General features: G+C 34.0%; 1 protein-coding gene across 1 annotated transcript in view; it reads right to left on the bottom strand.

The window, feature by feature from the left end:
• CSMD3 (CUB and Sushi multiple domains 3) overlaps window positions 1-17975 on the bottom strand; it is a 297101-nt gene extending 279126 nt beyond the window's left edge. The window contains exons 1-6 of the mRNA XM_072413237.1: window positions 17900-17975; window positions 16609-16613; window positions 14615-14718; window positions 12776-12888; window positions 3025-3207; window positions 2118-2444 (exon numbers count right to left, since the gene is read on the bottom strand). Of these exons, the coding sequence (XP_072269338.1) occupies window positions 2118-2444; window positions 3025-3207; window positions 12776-12888; window positions 14615-14718; window positions 16609-16613; window positions 17900-17975 (808 nt within the window). The remainder of the gene's footprint in view (window positions 1-2117; window positions 2445-3024; window positions 3208-12775; window positions 12889-14614; window positions 14719-16608; window positions 16614-17899) is intronic.
• Between the last annotated feature and the right edge of the window lie 553 nt (window positions 17976-18528).

Here is an 18528-nt window from a genome sequence, read left to right as displayed (position 1 = left end):
GGTCCATATAGAGAACTCTCTTCCCCATTATTCACTTTAAGATCATTACAAAGGACAAGAGGGCACTCTTTGTGTCTGGAGGAAAAGAAGTTTAAGCTCCAGATAAGGAAGGGATTCTTCACAGTAAGAGCTTTGAAAACGTGGAATCGGCTCCCTCAGGAAGTAGTTTTAGCAAGTTCTATAGATTGCTTTACGAAAAAGCTAGATGCTTTTTTAGATGCATAGAATAATATAACTATTAAAGTTTTAAGGAAGTTACACCAGAGTCTGTTGATCTAGGGAACATGTCATTGCCTCAAGGGATAAGAAATGATGTTTTCCCTCTGTTGGAATAAATTGAACCAAGTTTAAATGTTGTTTGCCTTCCTCTGCATCAACTATGTATATAGGGGTTTTATCTGGAATATTCTGGTTTTTAGTATATTTATTTCTCTATTGGTTGAATATGATGCACTTATGTCTTTTTTCAACCTAACTATGTAACTATGTGTTAACTAAGTGTAGCATTACCCTCTCTATTTGCCATATATACATATTTACTGGGACAGAAAGAAATCCAAAATATTGTTGTTTTAGGCATGCTTCAAACAATTGTTCATAAATTGTGTAATATTGCTTTTACTTTAGTTTGCTTAGCTTAACTTCTATTTATTTCTACAACACATTTTGAATTTCTCATTTTCATAGCTGCATATAGCCAGATGCACTTCTGAAATTGAAGGAAATCAAAGCTGAATCATGCCACATTTCTTGGCCATACAGCTTGAAACTTTGTCAATGTCAATTTAGGCCTACAGAAAAGATTTCCTAGAGTACCAATTAGACCATTTGAGGCAAGGCTACTGCTTTGTGTGAAGGGGTCCTTGTCTGTCCTTCTTATGTTCTATTAGCACAAGGTAATTTTAAACTGTTCCTACAACAAAAAATAAATTAAATTATTGTATTTCAGTATTGAATATGCAGGGTTCGTCTAGGATATAACTACATGAAAAAAGAAAAGGTTGCACTGTGTGCCGTAATAAAGTGTATACAATTAGGTACTTTTGTAAAGAGAGCTGTTCTGAGTATGTACATGAAATAGTTGCATTTATCATTTCTGAAGAACATTTAGAAATCATAGAATAAACATTAAATAAAGACACATGCTGTGACCAAGACATGCAAGGATCCTTATCCATCAGAGGTGCAAAAAGGCTACTAGATGCCTTATTTTCAACAGATGAGTGGAAAATCAAGAATTTTCAACTATTAAAAAAAAAAAAAAAAAAAATTTTCAACTATTAAAAAAAAAAAAAAAAAAACTCAACTTGTGTCTGCAATGCCAGTTGTTGCTCAGTGTCAAGTCAGAAGTATATAAGTAATCGCAACCAATGCTAAAAATCAAGACCAATTCTTCCCTTTAACAGGCTGGCCAGTTTGATGCAGAAATATTGATCACATTCTCCAACATATTAAATCAACAAAACTGGGTACCATGTACAAATCAGTATATAAAATACAAAAGAGTCAACAAGTAAGTATGTATATAACATTCCTATCAAACAATAGCAGATTTAAAAAAAAGGCAGCTGCTCGGGGCTCCAGATTCCGGGGAAGCAAAAAAAAAAAAAAATGTTCTGCACTCCATAGGAAGCCAATTACTGCTTTGGAAGTCTTTATATTTTTTGTCAGTAGGGTATCGGCAATGACAGTCTTATTTCTATATATAAACTATTTCTTGCAGAAACTCTTAAAAAAGCAAATCACAAATGTTTGTGTACATTGACTCTCATGCATAGTACAATGAAACTGTGGGGGCCATTACCAAAACAGCCAATGAAAATCATATGTATAAATATAAATATATATATATATATATATATATATATATACTTTCCTTTTAAAGAAGGACCCATACCAAAATATAAAAATATAGAACAGTTCTTGTTTAATTTCCCCAATACTAATAATTAGCAATGGTTAATATTTGGGTCTTTTTTTCATTTATGTAAAAGTTCTTTATGTTTTTTTATTTAAAAATTGGTTTAATTTAGTTGTTTAAAAAAGAAACAATACAAATATTAAAAACATAAAACACGATGCAATAGCAGATAATTTTACTGGTATATAATACTTACTGCTATATGTGATATTAAACCCCCGTCCAGACATTGAATGGTCAGCTTGGAATTCCAGTCGCAGTATATGACTATTACTTGTAAGATGAGAAGGGACTTCAGCACCGGTAAAAGTTCCCAATATCGGCGAGTCCAAAGAATCACCATCTTTAATAGCAAGAAAATCAAATTGCGTTTCCAAGTCAAAGTCATTAAACGACAGATGGATTCGACTCCCTGGATCTGAAATGATAGTCCAAATGCAGTTCAGATTGTTTCCATAGCCTTCTGGATAGTCTGGAGAGAGAACTGTCCCCATCGGTGCAGTAAAATTCGATAAGCACGGAACTGCAATAAAAATAAATATGTTAACGCATAGATGAAATGTAACGAGAAATCCACATTCATTATAAAGATTTGCATAAAATATGTCTTGTTATTTTTGATTGTTTATGTGTACGTATATTCTCTAGACAGTGTCCAAATTAAAATTGCAATTGTCAGCTGTAATTGTTTTTGTTTAGTTTGAAAATTTTCCCCGGCGAACAGTTTTATTCGTGCAGATAACATATGAGGGCTGCAGAAAATAAAGTAACGTGAAAGTAATATTTATTTTCTCAAATTAAGAAAATATTTTGGGATTTGTTAAAACAATTTGTTTGATTATAAAAGTCAACAAAATGGTTGCACTGCTTCACCAAAGTTTTTACAGCAGATGGTGGAAACTGTTTCAATGTACCATTTTGTTTTTTAGGGTTGATTTACCATACCACTGAGTCTAACGTTTAAATATTTTAATAAGCAGAGTTGAGTATGTAAACAATAGGCAAGTTAGAGCAAATTATAAGATTTTGAGTATCTGACATCTTGATTTTTGGAATAATTAATTTGTACCAGAAAAAAACAAGGTTAAAGAATAAATACTTACAGATACATATTGGTATATTGGCTGACCATTGGTTATTTTCTTTGCATGTTATAGAGTTCTGTCCTATTAATTCAAATCCAAATTGGCATTCGAATCTTAACACATCTCCATTGGAGAAACCATCACCTTCTCGAATACCATACAGAGGCGTTCCAGGGTCACCACAGCTATCTTTTTCAATTTCTACAATTAAAATAGGATGAAATCAATGAAACTATATACATACATAAGGAGGGATACAGTAGTAGTAAGGCAGATACAATTCTTTCCATTTTATGTTATGAACAGGTGGCCCTACTGGATGATTTGTTATTTTCTGTTGTGAAATCCATATATAAGGTTTTAATGTCACTTTTTGTTTTGGTTACATTCACCAAAAAGGACGGAAGGGATGATTTTCCCCAAAATAAACACTTGTAGCTTTAACAAGTATCCTAACCTTGCTCACTCCAACTACAAAAATACAATTTGCTAGCAGTTAGATTGAAAAATACATAATTATACAATACACAATTTAGATTTATTGTCCCTTAACTAAACTCTATTTAGGCTGAAGCTAAAGCCCCTTGATGCTACTCCCAGTATTTGCACCAGGTTAGTATTAATTCTCACCATTTGTTATATATGATCTTATGAGTAACTTTATCAATTTTTAATGATGCATTAATAGAAATATAATATATTTAGCTAGGAGAGTTATGGGGCCAGCATCCATTTTAATGCCTGACTTTATGTATGCTTTAATATTCACTTACATTTGTTTACTGAAGATAAAATGCAAACAACCAAACAACTGCAGTTGTACATTGCTATGCATTATATGTATGAGTAAGCTGACCGATAGAGGAAATACATGTACATAATAATAATAATGTAGTTTAAACTGAAACCTTTGAAGAAGCTGAGGTTTGTTTTGTCTTTTTTTTTTTAATTAATTTAACTCTATTGTGCTTTTTACTGAATGCTATGAACATTTTGACCTGTCTACCCTTTACAGCCATGCAAATAGGTAAAGTCTTGAATTTTAAAACAGTTGGCGAGCCACACACCTTTTTTTCCACCATGTCTTGTAAAATAGAGGTTGAAACAAACAATATGTATATTTTTTTTGATTGCTACTTTAAACTTTTCCTTGTATGTTGTATGAAGTTAAGTTCCAGCAAGCTTAAATGGCTAAACCTGAATATAAAAAGACATACCATAAAGTACCATATATTGCAATGTAAAAGAGAACACCTAGAAATAATTTGTTTTGGTTTTGGAATTAATTGTTCCAAAAAACTAGGAGTGCTATCTCTAATGTGTGGATGTGCCTAGGATGTGATATTTGAAGTTAGATTTGGATATATCTCTGCTGTTCTGGTATTGTTTTTCTTTTGCAGAGAGGTATCTGTACACGAAGGGTGTAGTACACAGATAGATCTCCCTTCTTTGTTTTTTTTTTCCTTTTCTTTTTTTGTATTTGTATTTGTATTTTTTCTTCTTCTGTATCTCCTACTGCTTTTTGGTCATTACCCCACCAGTCACCAGATCACCAGTCAAGGCTTTGCATCCTAATTTCTGGGGGGCTCTGATCATTACCCCACCAGTCACCAGATCACCAGTCAAGGCTTTGCATCCTAATATCTGGGCGGCTCTGATCATTACCCCACCAGTTGTCAGATCATCAAAGTTTTTTCTTCTAATGTCATGGCAGCACTGAGCATTTTCATACCAGTCGTCACATCATCAATCAAAGATTTTCCTCCAAATGTCAGGATAGCTGTGATCATTACCCTACAGGTTGTCAGATCAGCAGTAAGGCTTTGCCTCCTAATGTCAGGGCAGCTCTTGTCAAAATAATTTGATGGATCACTAGTTAAAGCTTTGCCTCCTAATGTCAGGGCAGCTCTGTGATTATTATCCCAACAGTCATCAGACCAGCAGTCAAAGCTTTGCACGCTAAAATCAGGGCAGCTCTGATTATTACCTAATCAGTCGTAAGATCACTAGTTAAAGCTTTGCCTCCTGGTGTCAGCTCAGCTTTGATCTTCACCCCATTGGTAATCAGATCAGCTGTCGAAGTTTTGCCTCCCAAGGTCAGGTTATTAGCCCACCAGCTATCAGATAATCAATTCAGTTTTTGCCTCTTAATCTCAGGGGAGCTCTGATAATTACTCTACTGGTTATCAGATTGGCAGTTACAGTTTTGCCTCTTTAGATCAGGCAGATCTGGCTTTAGAAGCCAAAGCTTTGTCCCTACCAAAATCTCCAAAGAGATACAGATCGTATGAGAAGTTAGTGATTGTCAACTACAGGGAACTCTCATGCATTTCTGGTAACCAGTACTTTGCCTACTACTTAGGTCATTTTGGGAACAGCTTCCACAATTTAGATCCTCAACAGACAATATAGCTGTGTTCAATAGACATATGACATCACATAATATGATGCTTCTTTTGCTTTTAAACTTAAATATCTAAATTAAGTTTCCTTCTATCATTACATTGGATATTTCTTCTTTCCTCAAACCCATTATGGTATATCTTGATTCAGTGAGTGTAATAGAAGTCTCAATTATTTGCAGAGAATGCTTTTAGCAATGGAATAAGCATTTTCACAGACTTATGGCTGCACAGTGATAAAATTCATTCTATGATTATGATGAGATTCAATTTATTGGAGACAGTTAGTAAGTGTCCATTTCAATTCCATTTTCCTTGATGCCCAAATGCAACTGGGAAACTTTTTTTATATTACCATATAGGTAAAATTACTTTTACAACTTTTTATGACATTGTATCAATTGTATAGCTCATGCATATTTTAAAAACTTTACTGTGTTTTGTTTATTTGGACTGTATGCTTTTTAGAAACAACTCTTATATTTTAAAGCTCAATTACAATAAAACTGCTAAATATACAAAAAAAAAAATAACATAGCATTGAGCCATTTTATTTGCCAAAAATACTAGTATTTGTGGAGTCATAGAGAGCTTTATTCAGGCCCAATGTGTGTTGATCCCTTGGTCTTTCCATGTGCAGCATCTACATTACTACTGTGTCCTGTAGTGATATGGAGAGTAGCCAAAAGAAAACACCGATCACACCAGGGGAGGACCAATACCCTTACATTTGCAGAGGAAGATTTATCTGTAACATAACTGATTTTGTCATGTGTAGGTAAGTATTTAGATTTTTCTTCACAAGAATAGCTTTTTGGCTTGTTTTGAGGTTCCTAAAAGGGTCACGATTGAAGAATACTTCACAAAGCTCCACAAATTTGTGCCTTTTATATATCCCCAATGTTCACAAGAAGACTAAATGAGTAACAATTGTCCTTAATATTTCTCACTGTAAGATAAAATATGTGTACTGTAATTGTCCTTATAACAAATCCAAACAATTCTGTTTGTCTTAGTTCAGCCAAACAGATCAAAACTGAGCTGAGGCAAATCCAAGCCAAGCAAGTTAAGATATTTGGAAGACCCATGTTTTATTATTTAAAAAGTTAATTTAGTAATTAACTTTTAAGTCCAATTTCTTCCAATTGAGCTAGACAGGTTTCATAGATCAATGGCCCAAAATCTCTATCAAAGTAGGACTAACTTGTCCAAAGTTTCACAATTTTAGATTTTACAATGCTAGAAGGTATAGTACAATAATTTGTGTATTTAAAGTTTATATTGAGCCAGTCAATAAAATTGTACATAATCCTTTGCCTAAATACTGTAAATAATTCCAATTAATTGTAAGAATAATGTACAGCATACCTATTACTTGTTATTTTTAATGATAACAATGGTCATGACATACCAGAGTATATTACTTTCATGTTTTTTTCTAGTTTTATTTCACCATCAAATATCAACCAAATCTTCCCTATTCATTTGTATTTCTCTGATATAAAAAAATATTTTTCTTTTTCAAAGAGTCATTACAAGTTTATTGATATTCTCTACTGTCTTGCCCATAAACTTTAGAACATTTTATTAAATATGTATAAACCTGAACAGATGGTCCAAGTTATTTATTTATGACTTGTTAAAAGAAAATCATTTAAATTGTTGTAATCACACACTGTTGCTTTAGTCAATGAACACTGCTACAAGCAATGTGGCTTCAGTTCAAGGTCAGGCCAGGTAGAATCTATACCGCAATCTCAGAGGTACGGTTGCAGCTAATTTCAAGTGTTCTAACTGTACTTTTCTAGTTTTTTGTTTACAAATGGAAATATAAGATGTATGAACAAGAACATCGATTATGAAAATATAGATGCCTGAAGAAAAGATTATAGGATAATAAAAAGGGTAAATGCGTTTAAGAATATAATAATCAAATGCATATAGAGATCCGTGGCATTTGCAAATCCAGTCCTCAAGGGTCAGAATCTACACACATTTTAGTATTTCCTTGGACGAGTGTTTTTTGACCTTTATAAGATAGGGGAACCCTTTATAAAAAAACTTTTGTTGCTTGTGGAACCCCTCGCAACCTGTGGGGGAACTCTAGGATTCCAGGGAACCCTGGTTGATAAAACACTGCTCTAAGTTGAAGTAAGGATTGGTTTACCAAAAACCATTGCAGCTTGTAAAAAGATGGTGACAGTTGATGTTTAGGAGAGGCATCAAATGCAAGACAAGCAAAGGCATTAAAACAATAAAACAATGGTCAGGGCAGGAAATAGTCATATAATTGACAAAAGTCAAGGCTGACCTCAATCAATACAAGCAAGAAATGCAAGAGAATGACAGGGAACATTTAGAACATTTGCTGTAGATCAATACCAGATAGTTGGTGTCAGGAGGAACCTTCCTGCATAAGTGTCACACTAGACTAATGTAAATTTTTGCACAGCTTCTGACGTGTACAAAGGTGGTCTGACCTTGTTCATGGATCTGTCCTGGCAAGAAATATTAAGAACAGGAGATGAATGACCGCAATGGAAGTGAAGGGAGGAGAATGCAGTGGGGTGTAGCTCACTTGTTCTCCCCCCTCCATCTCCAAAGAACAGAACAGAATTGTATTTACAGTTCTCGTTTGTTCATTTTTCAGTCGTTAAATTAGCCCATGTCTCTGCAAATAATGAATGATCATTTCCAATGACAATAATCAGGCATGTGTAGGTAGCTTTAAGGCCCAGGGGTGAAATCTCATGCAGGACACCATCTGCCTAAAGTTTGCATTTTATCCTTGTGTTTGCATGCTTCTCCTCCCACGTCCCAAAAACTTGTATGGTAATTGGCTTTACCCCAAACTGACCCCAGGCTATGTTAATAACACATGGTGACTCAATGGTTAGCACTCTGGCCCTATCTCTAGGGTCCAAGGGTCAAACCTTATTCAGGACACTGCATTAAGTTTGTATATTCTTCCAGTATTTGCATGAATCCCTCCCCCATCCTTAAACATACTGGTAGACAATTTGCCTTAATTTGGGCTTCTTCCCAAACTGGCCTGATATTATCAAACCATAATATTGGCATATACAATGCTAGACAATAGATTAATAGATAAATAGAAAGACAGTTAATGACATGACAATGGAATCACAGGCAAAAATGCCAGTACTATAATGCAGTAATAAAAATAAAGAAAGATCATTTTTAAAATTCTGTGATTATTTCATTATAAAAACTAATGTGGAACATTTATTTCCCATATGAGTTTGGTCAGTTCTTAAGGAGTCAACTGTTACTCAGATGCAGCTGTGAAAGATTAAAATTCAAAATCTCCAATAATTTTGCTTAGGGTAATTATAAACACACTGGAAATGTGTTTCTTGGAAAGAGCCTGTTGATTGGATGACCTTGGCATTCGTCCAATCAGGTGTTTGTTATCCCATCAATACAGCCCATTTCCCTTGTAAACATTACACAGCCAGTAAAGCAGAGAGTAGAGCTTCCATTAGAACTTTTAATAGTTAATAAAGTGTATGAAAGAAAGTATAAAATAAAATGTATTCAATATTATTATTATTATTGATAATAATTATTATTATTTTATATGTATATATATATATATATATATATATATACACACAGTGCAGAACAGAAGCCACTAGGGACCGAGGCTTTATCTTTTTTTGGACATTGCACATTTCTGTTGTTGGACTCAGGGGCTAATTAGTTAAAGCTCTCCAAGACTGGTGAAGATAGACTCTCATGGTAGAACATGGGTAACTTAGTAAACTTGGAATAAATTTAAAAAAAATCAATTGCTAAGTTTGCAGGATGACCAAGGTTCTTCCATGGTTTTTCTTTCTTCTCCAGTCTTGGAAAGCTTTAATAAATCCAGGCCCACTAAACAATTACTGCAAATAAATCATTATTATTATCAACATCCTTTTACTACATACCAGTTTAAATTGTATTGTTTCACAAAATTTCCTAATGTTTCATCAACGTTCCATTTAAAAGTGTGTCGGTTTGATTTAGAATCTAATAAAATGATTTGTAGAATGGGACAGGTGAGCCTCCAGAGACATTCTGAGCAGCATTTGAACTGATAGTTTGTTTTGTATTCATTAGCACTACAGCGGCGGGAGCACAGTTAAGCACTGCTCATAATCCGAAGAGTAACACTAAAATTATATAACAACTCAAGTATAAAAAGCATTGATATTGCCAGATAATTAACAATACTGATTTTCCTTCCTAGCATAATTAATTAATCTTTAGAGAATATGTATTGTTAGAAATGTGCACTGCTTCATTAAATTCATGCTTAAAGCACCCAGATGTTTTCCTACATACATAATGACATCCTAAAATGCTATTACCACTGAAAGACAAAAAATACTTTGTCACGTTGAGTAGAAAAGGCATAAACACTTAACAGGCTTTCTTTTGATTCTATGCATAAATGCGAACACATGAATGCCCAGCATATTATCTTGATATATTAGTGCCCTCGCTCCACCGCTGTTTACATGTCTCTGCAGACTGGCTTCCATCTGAACACAATGGTGATCACAAAAGTTTGGGGAATATAGAAAAGTTTAATTATTTTTTCAAAGTCTTCATTTAATAACCAGTTTGTGATTTGAGTTGCTTGCCTTCCAAATGCCATTGTTTTAAAACATTTTAAAGTTTAGCAAAATTACTACATTGGATATAATGATGGTGATGTGGGGTGTTTTAAGCTGTCACCCTCCAATACTGGCACCCCTGTGTATACCATAAAAAAGTTCACAGTGGGAATTGCTTTGAAGCTGGCACTCACACATTCACTGGTAACTCAATAGCATACTTTCATTGAACAAACATAAATAATAAAAACATCAACTTAGAAGTTAAAAACATATATATATATATATATATATATATATATATATATATATACAAAAAAATATAAAAAATCATAGTAGTATGTTATCTTAAACCACAGTGCAACCTTATAAAAAAATGGTTGATTTATATTGTATATTATTAAATACAGTTAAATATATTATATTAAGTTAAATATATTAAATTAAGTTAAATATATAATATATAATAAACATTTTCTCTAAGATTACATTGTGATTAAAGTTAATATGTAGCACTATAACGTTTATGATTTTTTTGTGTGTGAATATTATTAACTATAATATCATCACCTTGGTCATTGTCCTGGGGTCGGCAGAGAATATTAAAATGATGGCAGATAAACAAGAATGTTAAAATTCCCCTGACTCACTACTACCACTAGAAGCCTATTCCAAGCATCCCCTAATCTTTTGGTAAAATAACACATTCTAAAGTTAGTTAGTTTAGTACTTTTTTTCTTGCCAGTTTGGAATGGGATCACTCCTCCCCCTTTTGAACAACATTGTGCTTATAAATCACACCCTCTCCTTTTTAATGTGCAACCTGCAAGTCATAATAAAATATAATATTATATATATATATATATATATATATATATATATATATATATAAATACCTTCACCCAGTAGAAGAAAAAGGTTTAAAGTAGTTTACTCGACAATTTATACAGCCTTTTTTTGGAAAAATTTTTTAACATGCAAGAGTTTTCTTGTGTATTTGACAAGAGATTGCTTTTCTCAAAATAGAGGTCAAAAAAGTTGTCACAAGTGGCAGAATTACCCACTGAACTTTGTGTACTCACCGGGGGCACTGATACAGGGGAAAATAGTTTAATGCATGAGGGCAGGAGAGGTGAGTGAAGTGGTGAGAACAGATTAGCTTTAAATTGGCAAACTTACAACTGCTATTGGCAGACAAATTTCTTTCTGTTCCCAAGGGAGCTTGACAGGTGCTACCAACAGTAATACACTGGATGGCAAGCCAAGCAACTTTGCTGAATCAAGTTTTAACTCTGAAAACAGTTCTATTGACAGTAAACAGATATGATGTAGATATGATATATTTTACAATAGTTATTTAATATTATTTTAAATTTAAATTTCTAAATTTATACTGACAGTATATTTTCTTACTCTGGGATTATTGTAAATGAAAAATCAGTTAAGTAGCTGTATTTCTTTTTCTATGCATTGGAATTAAAAAATTATCAATAATCAGCATGTTTAGTTTTTTAAACAAGGTAGTTAAAGTTTTTCTCTGTTCTTGGTAAATTGGGAATAATAATTTGTTTTTAATTTTAAACAATTTTAAACAAGATTAGATATGAACGCTTCTTTAATATGTTGTTTTATTATATTGTTCATACAGTTTTTAGTGTATCCCATTTATCTTACCTTTCTCAGTTCTTTCTGCAATACTTACGACTGAAACCTTACCCTAATCTTCTAAACCTTGACAATAACTCAATTGGCTCTGTGAATGTTTGAAGGAATGTCTGATTCCCTGTTTTAGAAATAGAGCCCTTAGTAAACCTAAAAAATACTTTAAAAACTAAACTAATCTTTAAAATTGTTCATTTACCATACTGGTTCTGTAACTATTAGAACCAAACCAAAGAGACTTGCAGCATATCTACCAGCACCAAGAGATGCTAATGTCGGAAATAATAAAGCAGAGGCTAAAAAAGTATTATAAATTGTTACAAAAAATGAACACACTGTTACATTATACTATGTATGCTTTCATTATGGCTAAGGCTACATGGGTTTCCTCAGTGTTCCAAATGAATGTTTCAACACCCATATTTCAAATGCCCATTTTTTTTAGTTGCCCAGTCCTCACCAGTGACTTTTTGATGGGCAAATAAAACACCAATAAAGACACAAAAAAACTATAAATTATCTAAATGCCTCACATTTACATGTATATGGCATTTTGGGATGTTTATAGACCCTTTTTTGGCATTTCTGTGGCATGAGGCATGTTCTTCTTCTGTTCTTTACATCATGTATCCCAGGAGGCTGTGCGCCTTCGGTGCATGCCTGATCCTTGGGGGCTTTCCCGGGATGTAAAAAAATGTTTATTTTTTTCAGAAAATGTCACCTGATCTTGCAGCTGCACAGTTGGAGATTGGGTGATTTAAGCAGAAGAAGGAAGAAGATGGAAAAGGATAGCTACACCTGCTGGTTTCTCCATGCAGGAAAATGAGGAAATGCAGGACAGAACAGACCACCTGGAATTGGTTAAGCTCCACTTTAAACCAGGATTTTTAAATTCATAAATATTTGTTCAAGTAACAGAATTGTTAAATTATTTATTTCGATTTTTCTTAATGTGTCCATACAGACCTGTCTGAAGAATCATATAATTGTATGATCCTCTACAGATTGCACCTGCACTCATGAATGTATTCCTGAATGCCAAATCCTATGCATCAGTGATAATATTAAATGACAGCTTACCTTTATAGTTCACCTTAAAGCCAATTGAGCCAATGCTGTCATCAGTTTGTAGATGAAGCCACATCTGATTGCTCATGCTCACTATTAAATCTGGAACAAAGCTTCCTGTTAACCTATTGTAATAGGAAAAATTGAGATAATATAATCATGTGTCAAATTTATAAACATGCGGTACTTTTTTACAAAGCAGGTGTCAAACAAGTTTAAAAGATCACATGTTTAGTTTCTGTAGATTTCATTACTCTCCATGGTGACAATCTCCTTGGGATTTTTGTATGTAGAATCGCCTACACAATAAATCAATGAAAATCACTTGTTATCTGCAGATCGCATTATACTTCTTTCAGCACCCTCAGCTAACACTGTAGAGAAAGTTTGTGCTGGAAACCAAAGACTTCTTTAAAGCTGCCACTGTTAGCAACATGACCTTTAAAGTCACTTCTTAGATTACAGTAAAGAATTTGTGAATAAAAAAGAGCTTTATCAAGTTTTTTTTTTCTGAATGAATTTGGCAAGAGAAATGTATTGTAAACCCTGTTATAGGAGATAGTACAAAGACTGCCACAACTAGGCTAATAAAACTCTAATGTTAAAGCAGAATTACAGCCTGGGATAGCATACAATAAATACCTGTCTACCAACTTTTAAATGCCTGTATAAAATGGATATAAAATATGTATACACCCCTTTTAAAATGCCAGGTTTTTATGATATAAAAAAAGAGACAACAATAAATAACTATAATGTGATCCATGACCTGTACAACTCAATTGAAAAATTAACAAATATGCTGTATCATGTTTGGGGAAAAAAATAATAAATAGGTAACAAAGGTAACTGAAGGTTTTGGGCGAAATTGTCCGTAATTCCCTTCACCTTTACTAAAGCCCCAGTTCCAGTTGAAGAAAAGCAACCCAAAGCATGATACTGCAACCACCATGCTTCAATGTGGGGTTGATGTTCTTACTGGTACTTATTTTACTCTGTGTGAACTGAGATAGACAAACGTATTTAAAAGCTGACTATAAATGGGGCAATGTACTTTAATGTTAAAGTAGAAAAGAAGATATAAACCGCAGAATTGTACAGGCATCATCAAATATGAAATCAATCAGCGACAGTTGAAAGGTACCCCTACCAACTTCTGGAAGAACACTGGTGTTTCATGGGACCCTGGTTGGGAATAGCTTCCCTAGACTTTAGGGTACAAAAAGGGTACAACTATCTGCGTATTTCTGGCAGGTCAGAAAATGTTTTTTCAAAAACTGTCAACCCCCACAAACACTTGCATCTTTCTCAATGAATAAGACATGTTGGTGGGTGTTGGACAAAAACATGTGAGCTTGACATGTAATAAAGTTTGAAAGCCGTTGGGTAGAATGTGCATTGACTGGGCTAAATAGGGTCTGCAGTTGATTGAAAAGCTTTCAAGATTGACAAAATGTGGGCAGTAGGTGGTTCAGAGGTAAAATATCTGGACTTTGCAGCACTGGGTCCCAGGTTTGAATCCCAGCAAGGACATTATCTGCATGGGGTTTGCATGTTCTCCCCGTGTTTCCTCTCGGTACTCCGGTTTCCTCCTACATTCCAAAACATGCAGTTAGGTTAATTGGCTGCCCCCCAAAAAATTGTCCTTAAACTGTATGAAACACATATGACTATAGTAGGGACATTAGATTGTGAGCCCCCTTTGAGGGACAGCTAGTGACATGACTATGGGCTTTGTACAGCACTGCATAATATGATGGTGCTATATAAATACTGTATATTAATAGTAATAAAGTGTAATGATAACATAATTTAAACTGTGAATGAATGTCACTTGTCTTATGTACTTACTCTTGCAAAACAGTTTTTGGATCTCCAACTTCTCCTCCATCTCCGATTGTCAATGTGTCATAGCCTATTTCTAAATCAAATTCTTCAAAATTGATTTGAATAACCTAAAGCAAAATATAAGAGAAGCAAATATTAAATTTGTATTTACTGCTAATTAGCTGATATAGATCATGTTCTAGAGTAATGATGACACATATAATCCACCAGTGCTTTGCCATAGTACCACTGAACAATTTATTGAGCAATAAATGCCTGGTTCAATAATGGGAAGGCCAAGGTTATTTTGTAAGTTATGTTACATTGTTTATTTAATGGGAACAGTAACACGCCACCTAGAAAAGTCCTACTCTTAACAACCACTCAAACCCAGTCTTTAATATGTCACAATGATCGGTTTAAGTACATGAATCATAGAGTATATAACAAATATTTTTTATTCATATTTTAAATGTCTAACCAAAAATTCTGTTTTGCTGCTTTGTTCATCAGGAGAATTATTTTTGTCTTCACAAATAAAAACTAGCGCTGTAAAAAAATAATAATGATCTTTGGCCATGGGAGACCACACTGAGTTAAGTTTAAATAGTCATTATTATCTTCTTCTCCTGTATGATAAACACCAAGGTCAGAAAATAATTCTAATGGTCTTGCAACTCTAACACCATTCATGGGGGTTAATCTACCAAATGATTAGAAAATATTGACTCCACCTAGTATGAATCTTTACCCTATTATCTTTTTACTCCTTTTTACCCTGTACCACTATCACCATATTTCAGAGATGCTTCTACATAAAAGCCCTGGTTTATGAAACCTCTCCAAGCCTGGGGGAATACACTTTTACTAATGAATCTAGGTGATCCAGCTAACCTGGGATGGATTTCCTAAAAGTAATCTGCTATTTGTTAGCAAATGTTTTTAATCCTGGACCAGATCCATTCCAGGCTTGCTGGATCACCTAGAAAGTGTATTATCTCCAGCCTTGAGGAACTTTTAATAAATCAGGAACAAAGATTCTACTGATTCTGACAAATTTAGGAGGACTAGATACCTGGTTGTTAACTCTGGTTGCAAAACTCTGGGGGTTGCTCTCAAAACCAAAATCATCACCACCGAAGTTTTCATGACGAAAAGGTCATGAAGGAAATGATGGTGCAAGACAGGTGGCCAGGGGTCTGACACTCCTGGAAGTGTCTGATTTTGAAGATACTTGAAACAACAATGGTGAAACTAAAAGTGAATATTATCTTCCTTGCAGGGGGCACTTTAGCAATAGAGTGGCTAAATTAATATAATGAAACTGTGTTCACTTTGATTACTCCATCATGAGCAGCTTGTTTTGTTGTACATGATTGGATATTCAAAGATAATTACCTAAGTAATTTACAAGTTATCAATGACATTGGATGTTTACTTTGCTATGATAGAGAGAATAAGATTAAGATAAAAAATGGTGACAAAACTGGCTCTGGAAGATGAAGGTATCTTCAGTTTTTGTACAAAGTCAATTTGTGAATGAAAATGTTAATTTTCAAAATATTAAAATATTGTGAATGGAAGCAAAGGGATGCTAATGAGTTAAAATCAGCAATAGCTTGCCTTACCATTTCCCTGTTCCCCAACCAAAAGCAAGTTTCCACCATAATTTTAGCTTGGATTTAAAAAAGTTCTCACTTGGGGGATGTTTCCTTGGGTGTCCCTGATTTAGGTGACAATAGGCTCAAGGGGTTTGCAAAAGGTGATGGAGGAATTTATCACACCAATCAACTCAAATTAGTGCAAAGTTCTGCACAAAATTCAAATTGTGGCCCCTCATAATGGCCACAAAAAAGTGCAGACTAAAAACTCAAATGCATAAAACAACCAACACCCCCCAAGAGATACAAGTGGCTCCAGCATTGATCAAAAGCAGTATACAAATTTTAAATGGTCTGGTCATTTTGTAATGATACTTCTGGGTATAGATTGAACTTTACATCCTTTCAAAGACATACACCCCCTGTAAAATACAGATCAAACAAGCACAATATGCAATGTTATGGTAGTTGTATCTTTATATAAAATACTTTATATTCCCCTCACCCCCATTAAATACCACATCATATATCAGATCTCAGATGCAACATGGTTCTTTTTTACACTGCCTGGCTTCTGTCTGTTCTAAGCAATGTTTACTTTCAAACAGAACATTTTTTACAAATAGAGAGATTTTTATATAAAGGTACAGCTATGCTTTAAGCACACCTGACTGCAGATCTGGGAAGAGAGAATACATTGTTCACGCTGGATTACCTCACATGAAAATAAATAAGAACATTGTTTTTACCAAAAAAAGTACATCACAAAATCAGCTTTTGAATTGTTCTGGGATTTTGTGACAAGCAGATGGTGGAAATGACCAATTTCATGTCCTTAAACATAGCTTTATGCCTGAAAGAAAGCACTAATGATACATGAGTGCAATCAATTGCACCAAGAACATTAAGAATTTGAGCAATATTGTAAAAGTCATGTTTAATTTCAACCTCACTGCAAGGCTCCGTAGGGAATTTAATGAACAGTTTTTAATACCTGCTTTAATATCAAATAAAATGCTGGGAGCAATGTAGTGAAGAAATACTTCTGGCAGAAAGTCTTTTATTTGTCCTAGTCCAGGTCTTTAATGGCTTAGACGAATGGTGAAACTTCAGAATAACCACTCGTGTATGTTCTGATATCATGGTCTGGATAGCTCAAGAGAAATGTAACACCCAACAGAACATTTACTTGCTATAACATCTTCAAAATGTGTTCATTTGATTGCTTGTTATGATTAGGACACATTTTTTCCAATATTAGTAAAAGGAGATTTAAAATGAAAAAATGAAACTTGCCACACATGTCACATAATCTTACAACCTTAGACACTTTGGTAGATAGGAGTATGATCACAAAGGGTGATTTTAAACATTTCCACGTTTCACCATTTAAAAATTCAGAAATCAGGAGATTGTATGTTGGTGTGATGTATTAAAATCAATAGTAAAATGAAATACCAGTTTTTTTTATAGTATATAAGGAATGTATTGAGGTTTCAATAGTTTTTTTTATGGTTATTGAAGATTCTTTCAGTGTTTGACTTGTTCCTTGGCAAAAAACAGCCCCTTATTAACCAAAAGGTAAACAGAAATGACATACAAGAAGGCTAAATACTTATAGTGAAAACAAAATTAAATAAACTAAACTACCATATATATACCCTATAAATCACTTTAATTAAAGCAGAACTAAACCCATACAACTCACCTATCCGTGTTCCATCGCAGGATGTTGCCATCTTTCTTCTCTTCTCTCTCGTACAGATGAACAGATCAACAGTCATTCTTATTGGCCATGTCGGGATGATATAAAGAGTTCATTCATCCCCGATACATAAAAGGAAAGCTGGGATTGCCAGGTGCGTGGGCAGCTCAGCGATTAGGCAGGTAAGACACAATAACGCAGAAGGGACATGGCCTGCCCATTTCTGCAATAATGATCTACCAGATCATGGAAAAAAGTTACACTTCTGCAGACTTTCACTAATTACTAATCAGTTAAAAACTAAGCTAGAAAAAGGGATTGAAAAATGATGCCATCTGAAATCACATGTGAGTTTCTTGCTGCTGGCCCCTCAATTTTGGGGATTAAAAGTATAAAACTAGATTTGAGCAAATTACTATTTGGCCACTGAGCCTTAAAAGCCATAAGAATTTTTTATGGATTCTTTTTACAGCGCCAACCCAGAAGCTGAAATGTGGACTGTAATAAAAATGGTGGGGAGCACACATTCTCTCCATTATTTGGGAATAAAAATTAGCATGGAATTCTGTGCTAGTAGACCCAAGTGTGGTAAGCCAACTTGTAAGTTCTGAAAAAGTTAATTATAATACTGA

The sequence above is a fragment of the Pyxicephalus adspersus genome, chromosome 5, assembly GCF_032062135.1.
Source record: "Pyxicephalus adspersus chromosome 5, UCB_Pads_2.0, whole genome shotgun sequence".
Lineage (NCBI taxonomy): Eukaryota > Metazoa > Chordata > Amphibia > Anura > Pyxicephalidae > Pyxicephalus > Pyxicephalus adspersus.
Note: the sequence above shows the minus strand (reverse complement) of the source record. Positions and strands in the feature narration are given on the sequence as shown.